Below are 17,015 nucleotides of genomic sequence, written 5' to 3' on the forward strand. Positions count from 1 at the left end.
TAGAAAGTGTACAATTGCTCCAATGTATAATATTTATCACGTTTGTTTGTCAATCCAAAAGTGTACGGTTGCTCTAATGTATATCATCTATCGCATGTGTTTCTCAATCGTGTATATCCACCTCCTTAGAGCATGTATAATAATAGACTATAAGTCAGTTATAAATATATTTTAAGGTGATAAGAGATGATAGAGAATAACAGCGGACTACAAATTTATAGTCAGCTACATACAGACTCTAAAACACATGTATGTATGACAAGTGAGACCAAATATTAATTACGTAGTATATGACTCTAGTATGAATTGGCTATTAAGTTAGCTATGGACCATTGAACTCTTACTCTCTCCGTCCCAAAATAAACCAATTTTTCACTTTTTATCTTTAATTTTTGACTCTTCGTTTTATTTAAAATTTTTTTGCGATTGATATTCTTGTTTTTATTAGATGATAAATTATAAATAGTACTTTACGTGTGACTAATTTTTTTAAATTTTCTAAAAATTTTTTAAAATAAGATGGATGGTCAAGAATTCTTTTTTTTGGGGGAGTATGCACGTTCCACCGGACCCCACGTTAAGGGGACGAAGAGATAAAAACCGCTGGCTTTACAGGTCGGATGACGAGACCGTGACAGTGTATTGAATGAGGAGCCAAACCAAATTAAACAAATTCCGCTGCGTCTGCTTCTGCTTCTGCGAGGGAGTGCAGTGCACTGCACCACCCAAATGAAGCCGTGGACCTCGTGGCGCTACCGCTACAGCTAGTACTACACGGCGGACGACTTCCGCTTCACTGCTACTAGTACTTCTCCCCCGCGCAAAAACCCACGCGACTCCTTCCTCCTCCGATCCGATCCGATCCGATCTGATCCAGCCCCAGCCCAGCCCCAGCCATGGCGGCGATTAGGGTTTGGCTCCCCGCCCTCCTCCTCGCCTTCCTCCTCGCCGCCTCCCCCCTCGTCCAAGGTAAGCACCGCCGCGCCGATCCCCTCCCCCCTCCCTCCCTCTCTCTCAGATCCGGTCCAGTGCTCCCGCCGATCTCCGCGATTCGCGGCGGGGCACCGGTAGATCTGCGCACCTTGCACCCCCTCTCGCGGTGTGGCAATTGGCCTGATCGGGCTCCTTGGGGTTGCACCGGAAGTGGTTGAGGTTTAGTGCAAGTTTAGGTGGGATATTAGGACTAGATCGGTGTGGGGGCGGGGTTTTAGATGTGACGGGCTGATTGGTAATTGGTTTGTTTCGTGGAGGGTTTCGGGTGCGATTTTCGTCAGAATTGTTTCTGCGTTTGCATGTTGCGATAGCAGCGTACCCATCTGATGCTAGAGGTTGCCGAAATGCTCCGAGTTTTCCATCCTGTACTCCTATTATATGGTTAGCGATGGTAGATTCGTAGGATGGATCTCTATGGTAATTTTTAGCACGGCAAAATTTTGGGATCATTCCATTTAAGATTGGTTGAAATTGCAAATACTATGCTGCACCAAAGCCCCCAACAAGCTCTTTCAGAATTGGAAAATCCCGGTGTATTAAGTGCAGAGTCTTTGTTTCAAACAGTCAGCCAAGTGTGGATAGACATTCTAAATTGACCAGTGAGGTTGTAGTGCTGAAATTGATACTGACACCACATGCACGTTTTTCTCTGCTATGCTCCTTTGGACTGAATTGTGTGGCATTTCCTGTTCCTGCAGTTGCAAGAGCTCAGTCTGAGGAAGAAGCTGCTACAGCTGAAGTTGTTGAAGGGGCTGATCTAGGAATCGTCAGTGATGATACACAAGTTTCCAGTGATGGGCCTTTAAGTCCAGCTCCTGGTGTGGAGACAATATGTGTCTTTCCCAAAAACGCTGGCAAAAGTAAGTGCTAGCATGCGGCTTGCAAATTTTTATTTGAATCACTGGCAATGAAATTCATTCACAACCATTTCCCTTCTCTATGTATATGTTAATCTACAATTGTTTGTTCTGTTCATCTGAAAGGAATACTTCTCTATGTATATCAGTAGGATGCCATGTTATGAAATACTTTATATTTTCTATGGAAAATGCTTCTGTTGACTTGAACACACAATAACGTCTCCCTTTTTTCTGTGTAGTTGTGCCAGCAGGTGAAGAAACTGAATTACTGGTGGGACTGCAAAACGAGGGTAACTCATGCTGTTTCTATAATGAATTTTCCCACTTCAGCTACTAAGCTAATATAGTTGTCTTGTTGGCAAGTAATTTTTTACTTCGTTTATTAACACATCATGCTTATTTGTCTGGTTGGCCAGTAGATTTCAACTTCCTTTATAACTGACCATGCTCATTTACCTGTCAGTTACTTTCTTTGCTTGTATTCATTTATTGCAAAGGCATGTCCATTTAGCTTAAGTTTCATGTCCAGCATATGCGATTTTTCCAGTGAGTTGTGCCAGCCTGTACAGTACTGTGAAACAGCTATATTTTCTATATATGATTTACTCCTAACATATCACTGTTTATTAGGTAGAACTAGATGGAGTCTATAAGTTGTAAGATATATGCAAATGTGCTTGTTCCTAATTAGTTTTTCATCTGTCTTAGTGACAAATACTTGTATCATGTATTTCCCGTCTCCTGCAAATTGATGTATCAGGGCAGATGCTTAGGCATATTGGTATGTTCTTTTGTGGCTACAGAATATGTGGCCCAATAAGGAAGAGCCGTGTGTTAAGGGGTTTAATTAAGGTCATGGTTAAGTTTACCATAGACATTACAGTTGTATAGAAGAGCAAAATTCTCTTGTTTTGGTAATGTAGATTCAGAGTTCAGTTGTTTAATTTTCTTTTACCATGCTAGCTCAAGTGTTTGGTTCTTGTGTTTACAGGTGAGTCAACTTTGAATGTTGTTGCAATCCATTCAACTCTCCATCTTCCTTTTGATCATAAAATGTATGGTCAAAACCTTACTGTCCAGGTGAGGAAATACAAGATCCATATTTTTTGTTATCTTATATGTGATGTGAGGTAGCTAGACATGCATCAGTGGATGTGTGCACCATCAAACTGTCCTATTTAGTCATCATTCCTTTAATTCTGACTGCACTTGTGATTTAGTTTTTTTTGTTTTAATGTGGAGAAATAACGGTAAAGTATCTTTGTTTTGTTGATTTTTTAATAGATGTCCATATTTCTGCTTCACATGCAGTATTGGATCTTACTTGCCCTGGAGTCGAAGCACAGTTTATTGAGTCAAGCACACCTTCTTGGAAGGCTATATTCTGATTCATAACTATGCTATCTTATGGATTCTTTTTTGCAGAACTTCTTCAATGCATCAGTTCCTGTCTCTGTGCAAGCAACTTTTCCGTATACATTTGTTGTGAGCAAGTTCTTGCAGGTTTGTCAGTTCACAACCTTAAATTTTGAAACAACTAATAAGTATGACACCAATTAATGTGTTCTGCTTTCATGATGTTCTGATGCTTGTGTCTCCTTGCAGCCTGGAGCATATGACCTAGTTGGTTACATAGTATACGAGATTGATCAGCACCCATACCAGAACGTATTTTACAATGGCACTGTGGAGGTTGTTGAGGCTGGAGGCTTACTCAGCGTTGAGTCTGTGTTCCTTATTACCCTTGGAGTTGCCCTTCTTGGTCTCTTTGGATTGTGGGCATATGGTCAAGTACAACAGCTCTCAAAGGTATTTTCTTACCTGTAGTTATATTGGTAAACGTGAACATTAGAGCTATGTACATTTATCTCATCAATCCTCCTGTGTGCTGTATACAGAAAACAAAGAAGGCCCCCAAGGTGGAACTGGGAACTGGAACTACTGATGCCAACATGGATGAGTGGCTGGAGGTATTTTCTTCTGACCACCAAACATCATAGCGATTAATATGAGCCCCATGCCAGAGTTTAACGTTTGAGTTCATTCACATGGCAGGGTACTTCATTTGCACAGGGAAGCAAATCCAAGAAAAAGAAATAGATTGGAGGCCCTTGAACTCTAGTTAATCATTTCAGGATCTAGAATGAGACAGTTGAGGGTAGCCCATCACCAGTAACTTTTGCAGACTATAGATGAGAACGCGGAGGTGTTCAAATTGTAGTTTCATAGCTGCTGCTGCACATGTTTGTTGACACCAAACCAAATTTCGACCTTGTTGTGTACTTTTACATGGAAGTTTTTCTTGATAAACACAGTTTTGTTCAAGGTATATGCTGCGGATGCGATTTCTGATCTTATTTGAAAACCTGAGATGCTGAATCACGCTGAATCACATTCATTTAACAGCTCCATTATGTCTCTCTGGACTGGAATGATATATATCCTCTCAAAGCCTCCGGCCATTAGCACATGATGTTTATTGTTTGGCTTATTTTTTAAAAAACAAACGGTACATTTATAAATTATACGTGTTCTTAGTGCTTGAAAATTAAAACTATTTTAAATTTTAAATTTGTTTTGTAAGTATAAGCGTAGCTGCTTCTTAATTAGTAATAATAAAAAATTATATGCAAATTTTTATATATGTTTTGTTAGTGATCTAAAAGAATAGATCAAAATAAACTGATAAAAATATTCCTAAAACCACTCTAAATTTAAGTTTAAAAAATAAATTTTGGTTTATAAGCATAATGGGAAAGAGGGATGAGGAGCTTAATAGTACATAGATGACGAATATGTCTCAAAAGGAAGGTATTAACAATGCATCATCAACTTGTTAAATTTTACAAATTATTTTAACATAAATTGTGGTTGAAATCTTTGAGGTATGATCATGTTCATCACGCCATTCCGTTTCCCCTCCAGTTAAGAAGGCCGGAGACGGTGGCCCAGGCATCGTGGGCCACGTTTATATCACCGCCAAATCGGGCTCAGTAAAGCCTCCAGAATATAAAGCGTCCACTCAACTGCTAATACTGATCAAAGGATACCATGCTCGGTTTTTGAGGAACGTGCCGTCAGGGTTAACAATTTTCGGTTTGGTGCCAAAATGCAAGCCCAGGGAGATGACGAATTTGCGCGAATTCGATTAATTTCGTTCAAAGTTCGATAAAATCGAACGGGATTGTCGCGCACATGACGTTCAGGTTCATACTGTGGTCCAGATCGTTTGCCTTGATGTACTTTCCTTTCCTTTCTCAATCCATCTGTTCTTTACTTTAACAGATAAAAATATACAACTCCAACAAGGTCCCAGAAATTTAGGAAGAAAAAACAGACCCAATCAAGGAACCCTCCACAAGAAGAACCGAATAGTACACAAAACTTGCTCCATGTCCGTGCCAAGAAATTAGGGATCCAAAGACCAAAAGACTGAATAAATATTGCTAACTGAATAGCAGTGGGGGAAATTGCGCCTGAGAAAAAGAGCATCAGAGTCATGGAAGATGAGCAACACAGCCTAGCAAAAAGCCCAGCTTCTGCTTCTCAAGAAGGATATACATGTCGTCATCTGCACTGCAACGATTCCCCCACAAGATTAAAAAATAAACAAAACAAAACAAACCACAAGTGAGTGGAGTTATTTTAGTCGCCAAGCAGAATAGAAAAAACGCAACTTGGCGAGTAGAATAACACAAGCAGAGCAATCTGGGGCAGAGAAAAACATTCGCCGTAGAGCAATTTAATAAAGAAACCGAGGAAGAAGAGAGGAACTGAACAGATGCACGGCCACATTCATAGGTAGCGGCGGCGGCGGCGGCGGCGGTTGTGGTTGGATTGGAGCTGTATTTATGGATGGGCGGCTAGGGTTCATCAGTGCCATCTGGACCCCTCACATCCGTTCGATCAATAGATGCCTCAACGGCTCAGATTGCATGGTGAGATGAGCCGTCTCCCAAGTAAAAAACCTGGAAGTAATATGGGCCATCCTGAGCAATCTCAATCTGTTGGGCTGATTTTTTTTTTAAAAAAATTCCTTCATATTTTTAAACTTATTCCAAATTTGTACGGTTTGGCAACATCATTGCGTGGTCAGATAACATTGTGGCGAGAGGCAACGTTGTCTTACCTTGCTAGCAGGACCGGCGTGGGCAAATGGTGTGGTTTTAAAAATTAGTTGTAAGACAGTTGGTTTTTAAACATAAATTTTAAAAATATGCAAGAAAAAAGTTAGAAAATAAACTGTTTTCTATGAAAATTGCATAAAATTCGTGCTTACCAAATAGGCCCTCAGCCTTTTTTTGCATTGTTTTTTTTTTCTGGTCGAACCGCCGGTCCAATTTCAATAACTATGATTAACCCAACAAGTATGACAGAACTATGTTTATTTTCCCCTAGGATGATGCAGTTTACAATTGATGTTAACTGAAAGGGTAGGCCATTGGGATCGAGATGCCAATTTGCCACCCGGATTGCACAAACCATAACGTCTCACCGGCATCAAACTTTACACTGGAAGAAACAGCAGTTGGTAAACGAGCTGCCATATGTACATTGCAGAAACAAATTGGTTGCATTTATCCCAAACAATCACCTGGAGTCCAGGACTAGCAGCAGGGGGATTAACCAACGAGCCTAAGCCCGGTATTGCTCTAGTGTACACAACTTTTTTACTTGCCAAACAGAAGCACGCCTATCCTATAGATTTTTCTACTTATTACTGACTAGGCTGCCTCTTGAGATTCACAGTTTACTTGCCAAGTTTTTGGGACTACCGGTTGCAATAAGAACCGAGCGAGCCAGCGGTGCAGAGGTACTTCCTGATACACCATATGACAACAAGACAATGGTTGCAGTTATGCAGTCAGTGAAAGGAACATGGGTTAACACTTAACAGTCACAGCAAGAAATTCATTCTTGATATAATCACCTCATCAGCTACTTCTGTTGAGGGAGAGAATCGCTGCAAAACCTCTTGAAATTTTGGCACTCGTCAACCAAAAAGTCACTGCGAATTTTGGCACAGATAGCAAATCAGACTATTGAAAACTGCTGTAGATGCAAATATAGGAGAACCAGAAGCTTACTAGATGCGTTCAACCATTTCTGCTGGATCCCATCTAGGGCTCCAGGGATAGTCATTTACTGGAGCTGACATGATGGGTATCCCCTGGGCATTGAAGTGCTGCAGAGGATTCACGATACAATGTTATTTCCCACGCCTTGAAAAGAACAATATAGTATACAGAGTACCTTACAATGACAGCACCTGGCCTCTCTAGCCAGTAGATGCTAAATCAACAATACAAGTCAATCAAATGAATGACACATCATAGTCTCGCATGTTTACTTTGTGTTTATTCAGAAAAAAAAACAATCCATCGATTAGAGAGGGATTGGTAGGGAGTGAAGTGAAATGGAATAGTACAACGGCTGTTGGTTTCACTCTTGCATCCCATAGGATCCCCAAAAAGGAAAAGAAGATGTATCCCTGTGTCTGTTTCTTTGTTGGGTTTGGGTAGGTGGGGTACAGATATTATCCTTGTTCATTTCTACTACCTGCCCAGCTCTAAATGCAGAGATTGAGAACAAGATCTCTATTGAGCATGTAAGCTACAACCGGATATAAGCATTGATGAATGAGATAAATACCTGAGAACTCTGTAATGTCAGCACAGGTTGTTGCTTAGGGAATTGGAGAGGAATGACGAAGTGGACCTGCAACCATCACATTGAGTTCCTTGTTACTCGTACTGGTTAATTCATAACTATTAAGTCTAAAATGGAAGAACTAAAAAGAGAGCATGCCAATTGCCAGGCGAGCCTCTAATTTTTACTGAAAACGCTCTTATATGATATAAATTGTTAGTAATATGCTAAATGGTAATGCCTCCGTTTCATATTACAAGTCAATTTAGATTTGTCCTAAGTCAAACATATTCAAGTTTGACTAAATTTATAGGAAAATGTACTAACATCTACAACACATATTAGTTTCATTAAATTGACCATTGAATATATATTTTTAAGTATATTTGTTCTGTGTTGTAAATGTTGCTATATTTTTTATAAACTTAGAGATGTTTGATTTAGGACAAACCCAAGGTGACTAATACCATGAAACGGAGGGAGTAGGAATTAAGGTGACATTCCACTAGTTATTTTCATTATAATTCTAAGCTGTACTGGTTAGATTGAAAATGTAACGGAAAAACAGAGAAAGCACTATATTTACAAATTTTGACATACCAAAAAAGTGAAAATCCCTGAGATGGAAAGAACCGTAGCTCTTCTGCAAAAAATCTGAAGTGTGGATAGGTTGGTATACAATTTGGCAAGGTAGACAGTACCATAAGAGAAACAATGGCAAGTAAGTACCGGATCAGCCTCTAATGGTCTTCCAAAAGTAGGAGCCAAAGCCTCAATGAAACGTCTTCTAGAACCAATTGAAGCTGATGCCTCCACAACCTTTGGTATAGATTAGAAACATAAGTTTTGTACAAGACTATAGTTTTATGCATAAAAGGTAGCTGCAGTAAACAATAAGACTGAAATGGGAACAGTATACAGGAAAATCTCTCCTGCTTGTATCACCTAAACAATTCAATAATAGCATCACCTACTACTGTATATTCCTTTATTGTTCCTCACTTATTTTCCCCATACTTTTTTCAAAGACAACTAGGCATTGCAATAACGTGACAGCTACAATACAACACAATGTAGTAATACTATCAACAATAGAAAACAGGCAGTCAAGGTCAACAGTTACCAGTAGGACTCAAAGGTATAGTACCTGCATTTTAAGATTTTCTTCCAGGTTAGGAAGATACTCAGCCATGCACCTTCAAAATAAATAGGCCAAGAAAGGAGGGAGCACATCAGTGACAACTGACAACTTTTTTGAAATGTTGTAATAAAAAGAAGAAAACACTGACAAACATGTGTGGCCTGTGCTGACATATAGTATAAGCAATGAGAGACAATCTTCATGTGCAAGTCTGGCAAGCTTACATTCCATCTAACCATGGAGGCAGTTTGACATCATCAACTGAAAAAAATGACTTCAAATCTGGGGTTGAGACTAATTTGAGTCGTGGCGCAGGAGGAACAGAGGAATAACTTCTACTAATTGGAAAAACAGCCTGCATAGCAACCCAACAACACATTTTCAGACAGACAATAGAAAAATAATGGGTTCCACTTCCATAAGATTGTCCAAACCATAGACACCGTGAACAGTGTGCCTCACGGAAGCAAATTATATACATGTAAACAGGATGTGTCTGTAACCTTTTTTCCCCGATAAGTTTATCAATTTGTTTTAGTGTTGAACCCTTGCCAATCACATCATATTCTTGTAAATTAACATATGCATGACAATGCAACTAACCGGGAAATTTTCGTAAAGATTTTTCAGCTCATTTGCATATTTAGTATGTTTTGGGGGTGCATATTGAGTACTAGATAATTGCATCATGTATTTCTACTTTATTATCTAAGTGAAATCCTGTAACAATGCAAGCATTCATTTCTAAGAAAATATGTTAATACAGACAAGGGATTGTTAACTGTGAAATTTACATGCTTATTTTCAGGAAAATTTATGATAAATTTGCATTCCATGTAGTCATGTTGTGCTTTGTGTAATGCAACAATAGGAGCATATTGGTGAAGGAGAAACCATAATAACAAAAGAGATAATCTGAATGTGCTTGTTAGAGAAGATGAAAACTATCTTTGCTACATGAGATGTACCAAGTACTCTTCCAGAATAAAAATATGGTTGAAAGGCCTTCTTAGAATCATTACTTTAGTGCATTTCAGGTTTTAACAGGTCATAAACAGTTCAAAATTTGTTGAATGGATTCACCATCATTAGCCCTGCCACCATTTTAACTATGTCCATGGAAGGGATGGCTTTAGAGGCTAACCTGCAAATGGATCTTTTGAGGAAGTTTCCAAGGACATCCAGGAACCAGTTTGGCAAGGTCCATATCAAGAGCTGGAGGCAGAAGTGGGACAGCAAATTTCACCTCATCTGGCTATAAATGAATATATTAAAAATAAGTGAGAGCAAACATCAATTTTCACGAAAAAACAGTTATGAAGACCAGTAAACTTACTCTGCCATTGGATGATACCATGCAGACTTCAATGCCCTGTTCAATGCATCCATTTTGAAAAATTGTTACAGAACCAACGATTGCCATAAAACAATACAGTTAACTAGGAAAATTTGGTTGGTGATTAACCATGGAGTGGATCAATCAACTACGAGTTATGAGCATGGCTCTTCTTGGGATGTTAATATTCCAGAATAGCTGCTAGTTTTCTACTACTTCAATCAATCATAATGACATGGGGAGGAAGATGTGCTACATGTAGTGTGTTTACCTCCTTAGACAGAACTGTGCTTATTTCGAATTTCAGTCTTGCGTCATCCACCTCGGCTGCCCGCTTCTTTTGGTATTCAATATATGATTCACTGTACATAAAGGTCAAGAGCAACCAGTTTAAAAGCAAGTTTAGGATCAAAACTTCCAGTATACATTTTCCACACTGGCAATCTGGCGTCCCTTGCAGTAATGCCAATATATTCTCAACAACAAAGACAAATACAATCATCATCATCATCATCATGTAGTACAATTTCCTCGTGTTTGCAACTCTCAGCTCCAACTGACCCCGATCATCACACAGGCAAAGCAATTACACAAAACAAGCAAGGAGCACATCACTAGCGTATAGTACAGAGGTAGCCTTACCGGAGCTCTTTGATGAGAGAGAAGAGGGCCTCGGTGTCTCGGCAATCCCAATCTGCCAAGCAGCTCTTTTCCCCACTCCCGGCTTCGTCAAAATCGACCAGTGGCTGAAACCCGTCGTCGTCCGGCCCGAACACCACATCCGGCGCCACCTTCGGCGACAGCGCATTGTACAGGAAGTCCCCTGCGATTCCAGAATCGGAGACATGAAACCCTAAACCATCAAAGCAAGCGAGCGAACGAGCGGACAGGGGGGACGGGCGTTACAGTAGACGTAGTCGAGGCAGAAGGGGATGGCGAGCGTGAAGCGATCGGCGTACCGGCCGTCGCGGCAGCCGGACCAGATCTGCCCAACCTGCAAGCGAGAAGAGCGGGGAGTGAGCAGAGGGGGAGGGGAGGGAGCAGAAGAGAAGGCGAGTGTGGTCGGGGGTACCCACCCTGATGGGGAGCTTGGATTGGGAGAGGACGAAGTTGAGCTGCGCGGCGATGAGGGGGGCGAGCGCGGCGCCCCCGGATGTGGAGGCGAGCGCGGCCGCGTCGGCGGGCGGAGACATCGCCGGCGGCGGCGGCGGCGGCGCGTCGAGATGGATTCGGGAAGTTGACGACGCTTCCTCGGAGCGAGCTTTGTCTTTTTACTTGGATTTAGAAATGGAGAAAACGAGTCAAACAATGATCCATAGTACTTCCAAACTTGGGCCCTTTTGATCCGCAGAAAAATATCATACAAAAATTGTAGGATTTGAATCCTATAAGAAAATTTCCTATTTGGTTTTGCTAAACAAAGGATTAGAATTTAAAGGATCACGTGAAATTCCTAGGGAATGAATTATGAGTGTAAGATTTTGGAGGAAAATTAACATGAGTCTACCCTCTTAACTTTCTTTTGAGTTTGTTATCTCTCAGTCTAATTCATTTGTTTTTATGTTATCCAATCAAATGGTTATTCATATGTCTATCATATGTTTTGTAATAATTTAACTAACACTTATATTCGTGTTAAAATTTAATGTTTTTATAGATCCTACGTTTTTTATTCAAATGAGGCCTTAAGTTGTGTTCTTTTACACTAGATTATTGCTCGTCTTCTATGTGTTTCCGAACTACTAAATGATACATTTTTTATAAATAGTTTCTATAGAAGTTTATTTGATTATACTATTAAATGGTTAAAAAACCGGATAATCGTTTCTCAGCCAAAATAAAGTAGTCTTAGTTATGACCTTTTCGGCCATCTTTGATACTCTGGAGTAGAAAAAATGGCCAAGTTTATAGAGTTCTCCAAATGCCATTGATATTTGATATAGGCAATGTTACATTAATCGGGTAATTGGTATATTTAAATTAAATAAATTTCAAGACTCATTATGCTAGGAGTTAAATGTGTTTAATTCCTCAGAGGTAACCACAGAAAAAGTTGATAAGTTTTTGAGAACTAATACAATGAATGATTATAGAAAATAACCAATATCAAGTACCTGTTGTTTCACAAAGTAAGCCTTTATAATTTTGGCTAGATTCATGCGGATATTTATATATCTTGAACATATATAAATCATATACATTAATTAATTAATTAATTAATCTGGACATGGCTAAAAAGTCTTATGATATAAAACGGAGAGGAGTGAAAGAGCAGGTAGCATAATGGTTACAGTGACTTAAGTAGCACCCAAGGTGCTGAGTTCAATTTAAATCTTCATAAGAGTATGAATTTTAGATTGGGTATTTGAGGGGCTTCAAAGTTCTCGAAATAAAAAAATAGATGCATATATTCGAGTGGATATAGAGGCCAGGTAAAAATACTCTTCTTAAAAAAAAAGAAAAAACAGAGAGGATGTCTAATTGAAAAGGTCATGCACCGTATTTGCACTAACGATTTGACTTCTGAATCCTAAGTTGTGTTTTGAGAAGAAAACTTATACATGCTGCACAACATTCAGCCAGCAATTCAGCTTGCCCACTGTTAGACAAACAGATTAGATAACTGGGACAATTTGGTTCCAAGAATTTTCCTAACATTGTGTGGTTCCAAGAATGATTTCACAAATTTACAAGTTCCTCTATGTACAGTGAAAGAATGGCAGATGAAATCTTCTACAACAAAACTGCCAAGATGTTGGTACCGCTATGATTCCTGTCTTGTGCAATTGGCATGATGTTCTGTACAACAGTCTACAAGTTTCGTCATGAATGGAAGTAAAAGAAAAACACTTCCAAATATACAATTAAACCGGAGCAGGTGAACTTTGCAGAGCTGTAAAGTAGTCCTCATTCACATTCTTCAGTAGATTGTCGCTCCCTAAACTGATATACCAGGATATGGACCCTCTATCCAAAGGCCACGGCAAAGCTGAAACAAAACAAGAAAAGTATATTCAGTTCTAACCACGTCGTACAAAAAACTACAACACACCGATCTTAACTAGAATTTGGTAGTTCTAACAGCTTGGGAAGAAGAAAATCAAGGCTCTAACGATAAACACAATGAAAAGGGTCTAAAGTGCACCCACTTCCACTGTATTTCAAGTACTCTTTCCCTTAGTACTGGATTGTCTAATAATTAGTACTATGAATCTGGACAATACTACTTTGCGACTAATCTAGTACTAGGTTGCTATATTTTGGGATGGAAGGAGTAAAGTCTTTAAGATTAAATAGCTACAAAACCACTTTTGTGGGAAAGTACTTTGAAATATGACTATAATGTATGGTTTTTAGATAGTAATTGTTGGTCCAGGCCTTAGGGCTAATCAGTATGAAAATCAACGGAGGGAGTATTTCTTATATAAAATTATCTAGAGAACTAATTAAACTGGATGCAGCCATAGAGCTAGCTTTAATCACGGCAATATTGCCATTGCGCATATAATTGTTGTCAGCAGAAAATGATAACTTAGGAAAAATTGGAATGGCATAAGATGTTCAGTCCTCAATCCTCAGTTTCTCACAGGAAATAGTCCTTATCATTACTTTCATGCAAATATGGAATAGAGGGTACAATGATCCAATTTTTGGGGGTGAAAAGTGCCACGTAATGCAGTAGGGACAAGGGGCGGGGGGGGGGGGGGGGGGGGGGCGGGCGGGCGGTGTACCTGCAGAACTGCCTGTTTCTTTCTCTTTTGCTGTGTGTAACATAATTGTTCCAGTAAGGATTGTTATTAGGCCACAAAATTCAGAAGCAATGCTACTAAAGCTTTGCCCAGCCCAGTCCTGCATTTGAAAGTAAGACAAAATAAGATGAAGACGCAAGCCCCATCCATAGGAATAGGATCAGTCTCAATTAACTAAACCTTCAGTAATTGTTTATACCTTGAACATAATTCCACTTGCCACTATTGTAAGAGTCGTAAACATTACATAATAAATCGGAGAAACAACGGCTAAATCAAAGGTATCCAGTGCCTGTAAAGTGGAAGAAAAATCATACTTATATGAAAAGTGAGAAATACGCTGCACTTGTGGTGAAAAAACAAATCATTTTTTTTTCATTTCTCAAAACTGCAAAATACAAAACCATGAGAATGCAATCGAGCAAAGCATACTAGCACATAAATCAAGTAATTAGTAGCTGGGAAAATGTGTTTACCTTGTTGAGGTAATTTATCTGAGAAACCACACAGATGATTGCAATGATTACGAAAAGCCATGTGTGTGGATAAGCAACCTGATTCATTCCATCCAGTGTCAGCTTGATGGCAACACCAATGGCTTTGATGCTAACGACCTACAGAACACCAACAGTTCGTTAACCCACGTATGCCTACCACTGGGCTGTACATCCGCTAGCAAAACACACTTACTGTTAGTGATCCCATAGAAGAGCAGATACCCAGGTATATCATGATATTTGTCTGACCATATCGAGGTTCAAAGAAGAGTACTAGCGCTGCCACGATTAATAAGGTTGCTGCTGCATATGTTAGAAATCCTGGACGAGTGGACATCAGAATAGGAGAAAAAGAAAGAAACATGTTAGTTAAGTAGCCGTGACCTATAAAGTTGCAGAAATGTCTCGTTGGCTCACCTGGTTGAATGGCTAAGTTCCAGATTTCTTCTACAGAATTAGGCATATGTTCTTGAGGAGCATGTATAACGACAATAACTGAACCGACAATGCATGATACACAGCCAAGAACACCTAGCTTCTCAAGCCGTTCCTTCAGAATGAAATGTGCTAACAATGAACTGTGGAATTGGAGAGCGAAAAAAATATGTCAAGCATATATAGGAGAATACTGAACTTAAAAGGTTTTGGTTTGAAAAATCACCTCATAATTATGCTTAACGCCCCAAGGGGAGTCACAAGGACAGCTGGTGCAAAGGCATAAGCAATGAAGTTTGCTATCTCCCCAAGCAGCACTTGTGCAATCAACACAGAAGAAATTCAGTTGCACTGTCAAGTTTAATTTTAAGTAATTTTGAAGTACTGTGTAGAGTGAGCATACTTGTCATCATTCCAGCCCACCATAGAGGTTCCAAAAGATAAGTATAACCTCCACCACCTGCAATGTCGAAGAAAATGAAGCAGGTAAGATGAAACGAAAGTGCAATTATCCACACAGGTAACACCAGTAATTTATTTTCCATATCCAGATCGGCATTGCAGATAGAATTTTTCCTTTTACATTGGCAAGCATGATAATTAAGCGCAGAGGCGGGGGTAAATAAGGAGCACGGCATCTGATAGTCAAGAAAATTGGGTCCAAATTATAGAGATCCAATCCGAAAGCAATTGAATTTGACCCCCGTCTTCCAATTTTCCAAGATGAAACAGCACGAGTTTTTGGTGGCATCTAGAAGACAGCGACAATGCCGGCGACTGCAATGGTCATCAGCACGAGCAGGTTTACGACTTGACCAAACAAACCGCAGCATCGTCAAGATGTAGAAGCGGAGCAGCAGCCGCCGCCGCTCGCCCCAATCGCGGCGGCGCAGGTAGCAACGACGCGTCAAACCACCCCCAATCACCACGACAAAGATCCAAATGCCAACGAATGCACTATACATAATCCAGGTGTCGCTGCATGCATCAAGAACCACCAAACGAGATCGATTCCCCAGAGCCGGCCGCGCGCGCGGGGTTGTGAATTTGGGGTTCGGCGTCTAACCGATCGACGCGATGCCAACATTGCGCGGGAGTAGCGTACTGCGCGAGTAGAAATGTGGGGGGAAGAGAAGCATACCTGCACGGACGCCGCCCTTGCCGGCGCGGATGAGGCCAATCTTCTTGAGGATGAAGCTGGCGCCGATGAAGGCGCTGGACGCCACCGCCAGCGCCAGCCCCACCGTGTTGTCCGACACCCCCATCCTCCAATTTCCCAAGGCGGGCGGCGGGAGGGGCAAGGAGACGACAAGGAGCGCTCTCTCTCTCTCTCTCTCTCTCTCTCTCTCTCTCTCTCTCTCTCTCTCTTCCGTTTGTGATGTTATCCGCGGCGGGCGGCGGGCGGCGGGCGGCGTTGGTCGTCGGCTCGCGCTCGGGCAAGCACGACGAAGCACGAAAGGAGAGAGAGGAAGGGAGGGAGAGCGGGTGGGCCCACCAGCCAGGTGGGAGGTGGGACCAGGCTGTCAGTGGGGGGTTGTGTTCTGTCACGGATGTTTCTCATGTGGGCGGTGGGGCCACCCCGACATGTACGGACGAATTCCTCCCCGCTTTTGAACATCTTTGGCTCGTGGACAGCCTGGCAATGGCAATAGGATGCCACTTGGCTGCTTCCACTCCATTACATGCATCCTTGTCCACTTGTGTTTGAAACAGAGCCAAACAAATTATGAACAAATGAGCAGTGACAAATTGTCATATGTAACAAATGTTATTATAGAGTTTGAATTTTGTCTCGTAATATAAATATATTCTACGAGTACTATTAGCAATAGGATTGTACTCTAGCAATGAGCCAATGACCTCTCATGGACAGGACTAGCGACTATCAGGGAGAAAAGAAGACGAGGGAAGAATGAGATGGAGCAATGGATGTGGTGGGAGTGTTGGGGAAGTTACTGTTTTACTGATACGTCGGTCGTGGGACATGAGCATGGTTATAAATTATTTTTATGACATAAAGATTTTAAATGTGTCATATCTGTGCCATAAAATTAAATACGCGATTACTTATATAGACTAAAGCGAAAAAATTATAAAGGCTAAAATACAAATTAATTTTCTAGATCCATTCGAGCCACTTTATATCGAACAAGAAGAAAATATTCTCATCAACGGTTTCATCTGTGTGACATACTCTGGGCTCGTTCAAAACCGACCTGGCGACCTTGTCTAATCGGTGCACGTAAAACGAAGAAAATCGTTATCACATGATTAATTTAGTATTAGCTTTTGCAAACTTGAAAAATGAATTAATCCGATTTTAACAACTTTCATATAAAACTTTTTTTTTCCAAA

The 17,015-nt window shown here is 40.5% G+C and overlaps 3 protein-coding genes across 3 annotated transcripts; 1 reads left to right on the top strand and 2 right to left on the bottom strand.

The window, feature by feature from the left end:
* Positions 1 to 737: 737 nt before the first annotated feature.
* LOC102720806 (translocon-associated protein subunit alpha) lies at positions 738 to 4,215 on the top strand. Its single transcript, XM_006656428.3, has 8 exons — positions 738 to 969; positions 1,692 to 1,853; positions 2,093 to 2,143; positions 2,845 to 2,933; positions 3,279 to 3,356; positions 3,459 to 3,662; positions 3,752 to 3,823; positions 3,909 to 4,215. Exons 1-8 carry the CDS (start codon positions 897 to 899, stop codon positions 3,951 to 3,953), a joined length of 774 nt encoding a protein of 257 aa, XP_006656491.1. The 5' UTR covers positions 738 to 896; the 3' UTR covers positions 3,954 to 4,215.
* A 2,197-nt stretch (positions 4,216 to 6,412) lies between these two features.
* LOC102719129 (BRISC and BRCA1-A complex member 2) lies at positions 6,413 to 11,275 on the bottom strand. Its single transcript, XM_040525086.1, has 14 exons — positions 11,056 to 11,275; positions 10,886 to 10,973; positions 10,622 to 10,802; positions 10,251 to 10,341; positions 9,980 to 10,015; positions 9,788 to 9,898; positions 8,868 to 8,998; positions 8,650 to 8,698; positions 8,232 to 8,321; positions 8,103 to 8,156; positions 7,506 to 7,571; positions 6,941 to 7,038; positions 6,784 to 6,861; positions 6,413 to 6,673 (listed from the first exon to the last, which is right to left on the bottom strand). The coding sequence occupies exons 1-13, from the start codon at positions 11,170 to 11,172 to the stop codon at positions 6,792 to 6,794; spliced, it is 1,182 nt and encodes a 393-aa protein (XP_040381020.1). The 5' UTR covers positions 11,173 to 11,275; the 3' UTR covers positions 6,413 to 6,673; positions 6,784 to 6,791.
* Positions 11,276 to 12,494: 1,219 nt separating this feature from the next.
* On the bottom strand, positions 12,495 to 16,124 carry LOC102721088 (probable magnesium transporter NIPA6). The gene is made up of 9 exons (XM_006656429.3): positions 15,802 to 16,124; positions 15,064 to 15,120; positions 14,887 to 14,977; positions 14,643 to 14,803; positions 14,419 to 14,546; positions 14,205 to 14,342; positions 13,928 to 14,020; positions 13,711 to 13,828; positions 12,495 to 12,968 (listed from the first exon to the last, which is right to left on the bottom strand). Exons 1-9 carry the CDS (start codon positions 15,923 to 15,925, stop codon positions 12,844 to 12,846), a joined length of 1,035 nt encoding a protein of 344 aa, XP_006656492.1. The 5' UTR covers positions 15,926 to 16,124; the 3' UTR covers positions 12,495 to 12,843.
* Between the last annotated feature and the right edge of the window lie 891 nt (positions 16,125 to 17,015).

The sequence above is a fragment of the Oryza brachyantha genome, chromosome 6 (assembly GCF_000231095.2).
Source record: "Oryza brachyantha chromosome 6, ObraRS2, whole genome shotgun sequence".
Taxonomy (NCBI): domain Eukaryota; kingdom Viridiplantae; phylum Streptophyta; class Magnoliopsida; order Poales; family Poaceae; genus Oryza; species Oryza brachyantha.

What these genes read in the sequence shown, in the direction of transcription:
- LOC102720806 (XM_006656428.3), top strand. Translation starts at nt 897, where the DNA reads ATGGCGGCGATTAGGGTTTGGCTCCCCGCCCTCCTCCTCGCCTTCCTC. An exon ending in CGCCTCCCCCCTCGTCCAAG is followed by an intron (nt 970 to 1,691) that starts GTAAGCACCGCC and finishes CTGTTCCTGCAG; the next exon opens with TTGCAAGAGCTCAGTCTGAG. An exon ending in GGTGGGACTGCAAAACGAGG is followed by an intron (nt 2,144 to 2,844) that starts GTAACTCATGCT and finishes TTGTGTTTACAG; the next exon opens with GTGAGTCAACTTTGAATGTT.
- LOC102719129 (XM_040525086.1), bottom strand. Translation starts at nt 11,172, where the DNA reads ATGTCTCCGCCCGCCGACGCGGCCGCGCTCGCCTCCACATCCGGGGGC. An exon ending in CTCAAAAGATCCATTTGCAG is followed by an intron (nt 8,999 to 9,787) that starts GTTAGCCTCTAA and finishes GTTGCTATGCAG; the next exon opens with GCTGTTTTTCCAATTAGTAG. An exon ending in AAGAAAATCTTAAAATGCAG is followed by an intron (nt 8,322 to 8,649) that starts GTACTATACCTT and finishes TCTATACCAAAG; the next exon opens with GTTGTGGAGGCATCAGCTTC.
- LOC102721088 (XM_006656429.3), bottom strand. Translation starts at nt 15,925, where the DNA reads ATGGGGGTGTCGGACAACACGGTGGGGCTGGCGCTGGCGGTGGCGTCC. An exon ending in GTGGGCTGGAATGATGACAA is followed by an intron (nt 14,978 to 15,063) that starts GTATGCTCACTC and finishes TGATTGCACAAG; the next exon opens with TGCTGCTTGGGGAGATAGCA. An exon ending in GCGTTAAGCATAATTATGAG is followed by an intron (nt 14,804 to 14,886) that starts GTGATTTTTCAA and finishes CCAATTCCACAG; the next exon opens with TTCATTGTTAGCACATTTCA.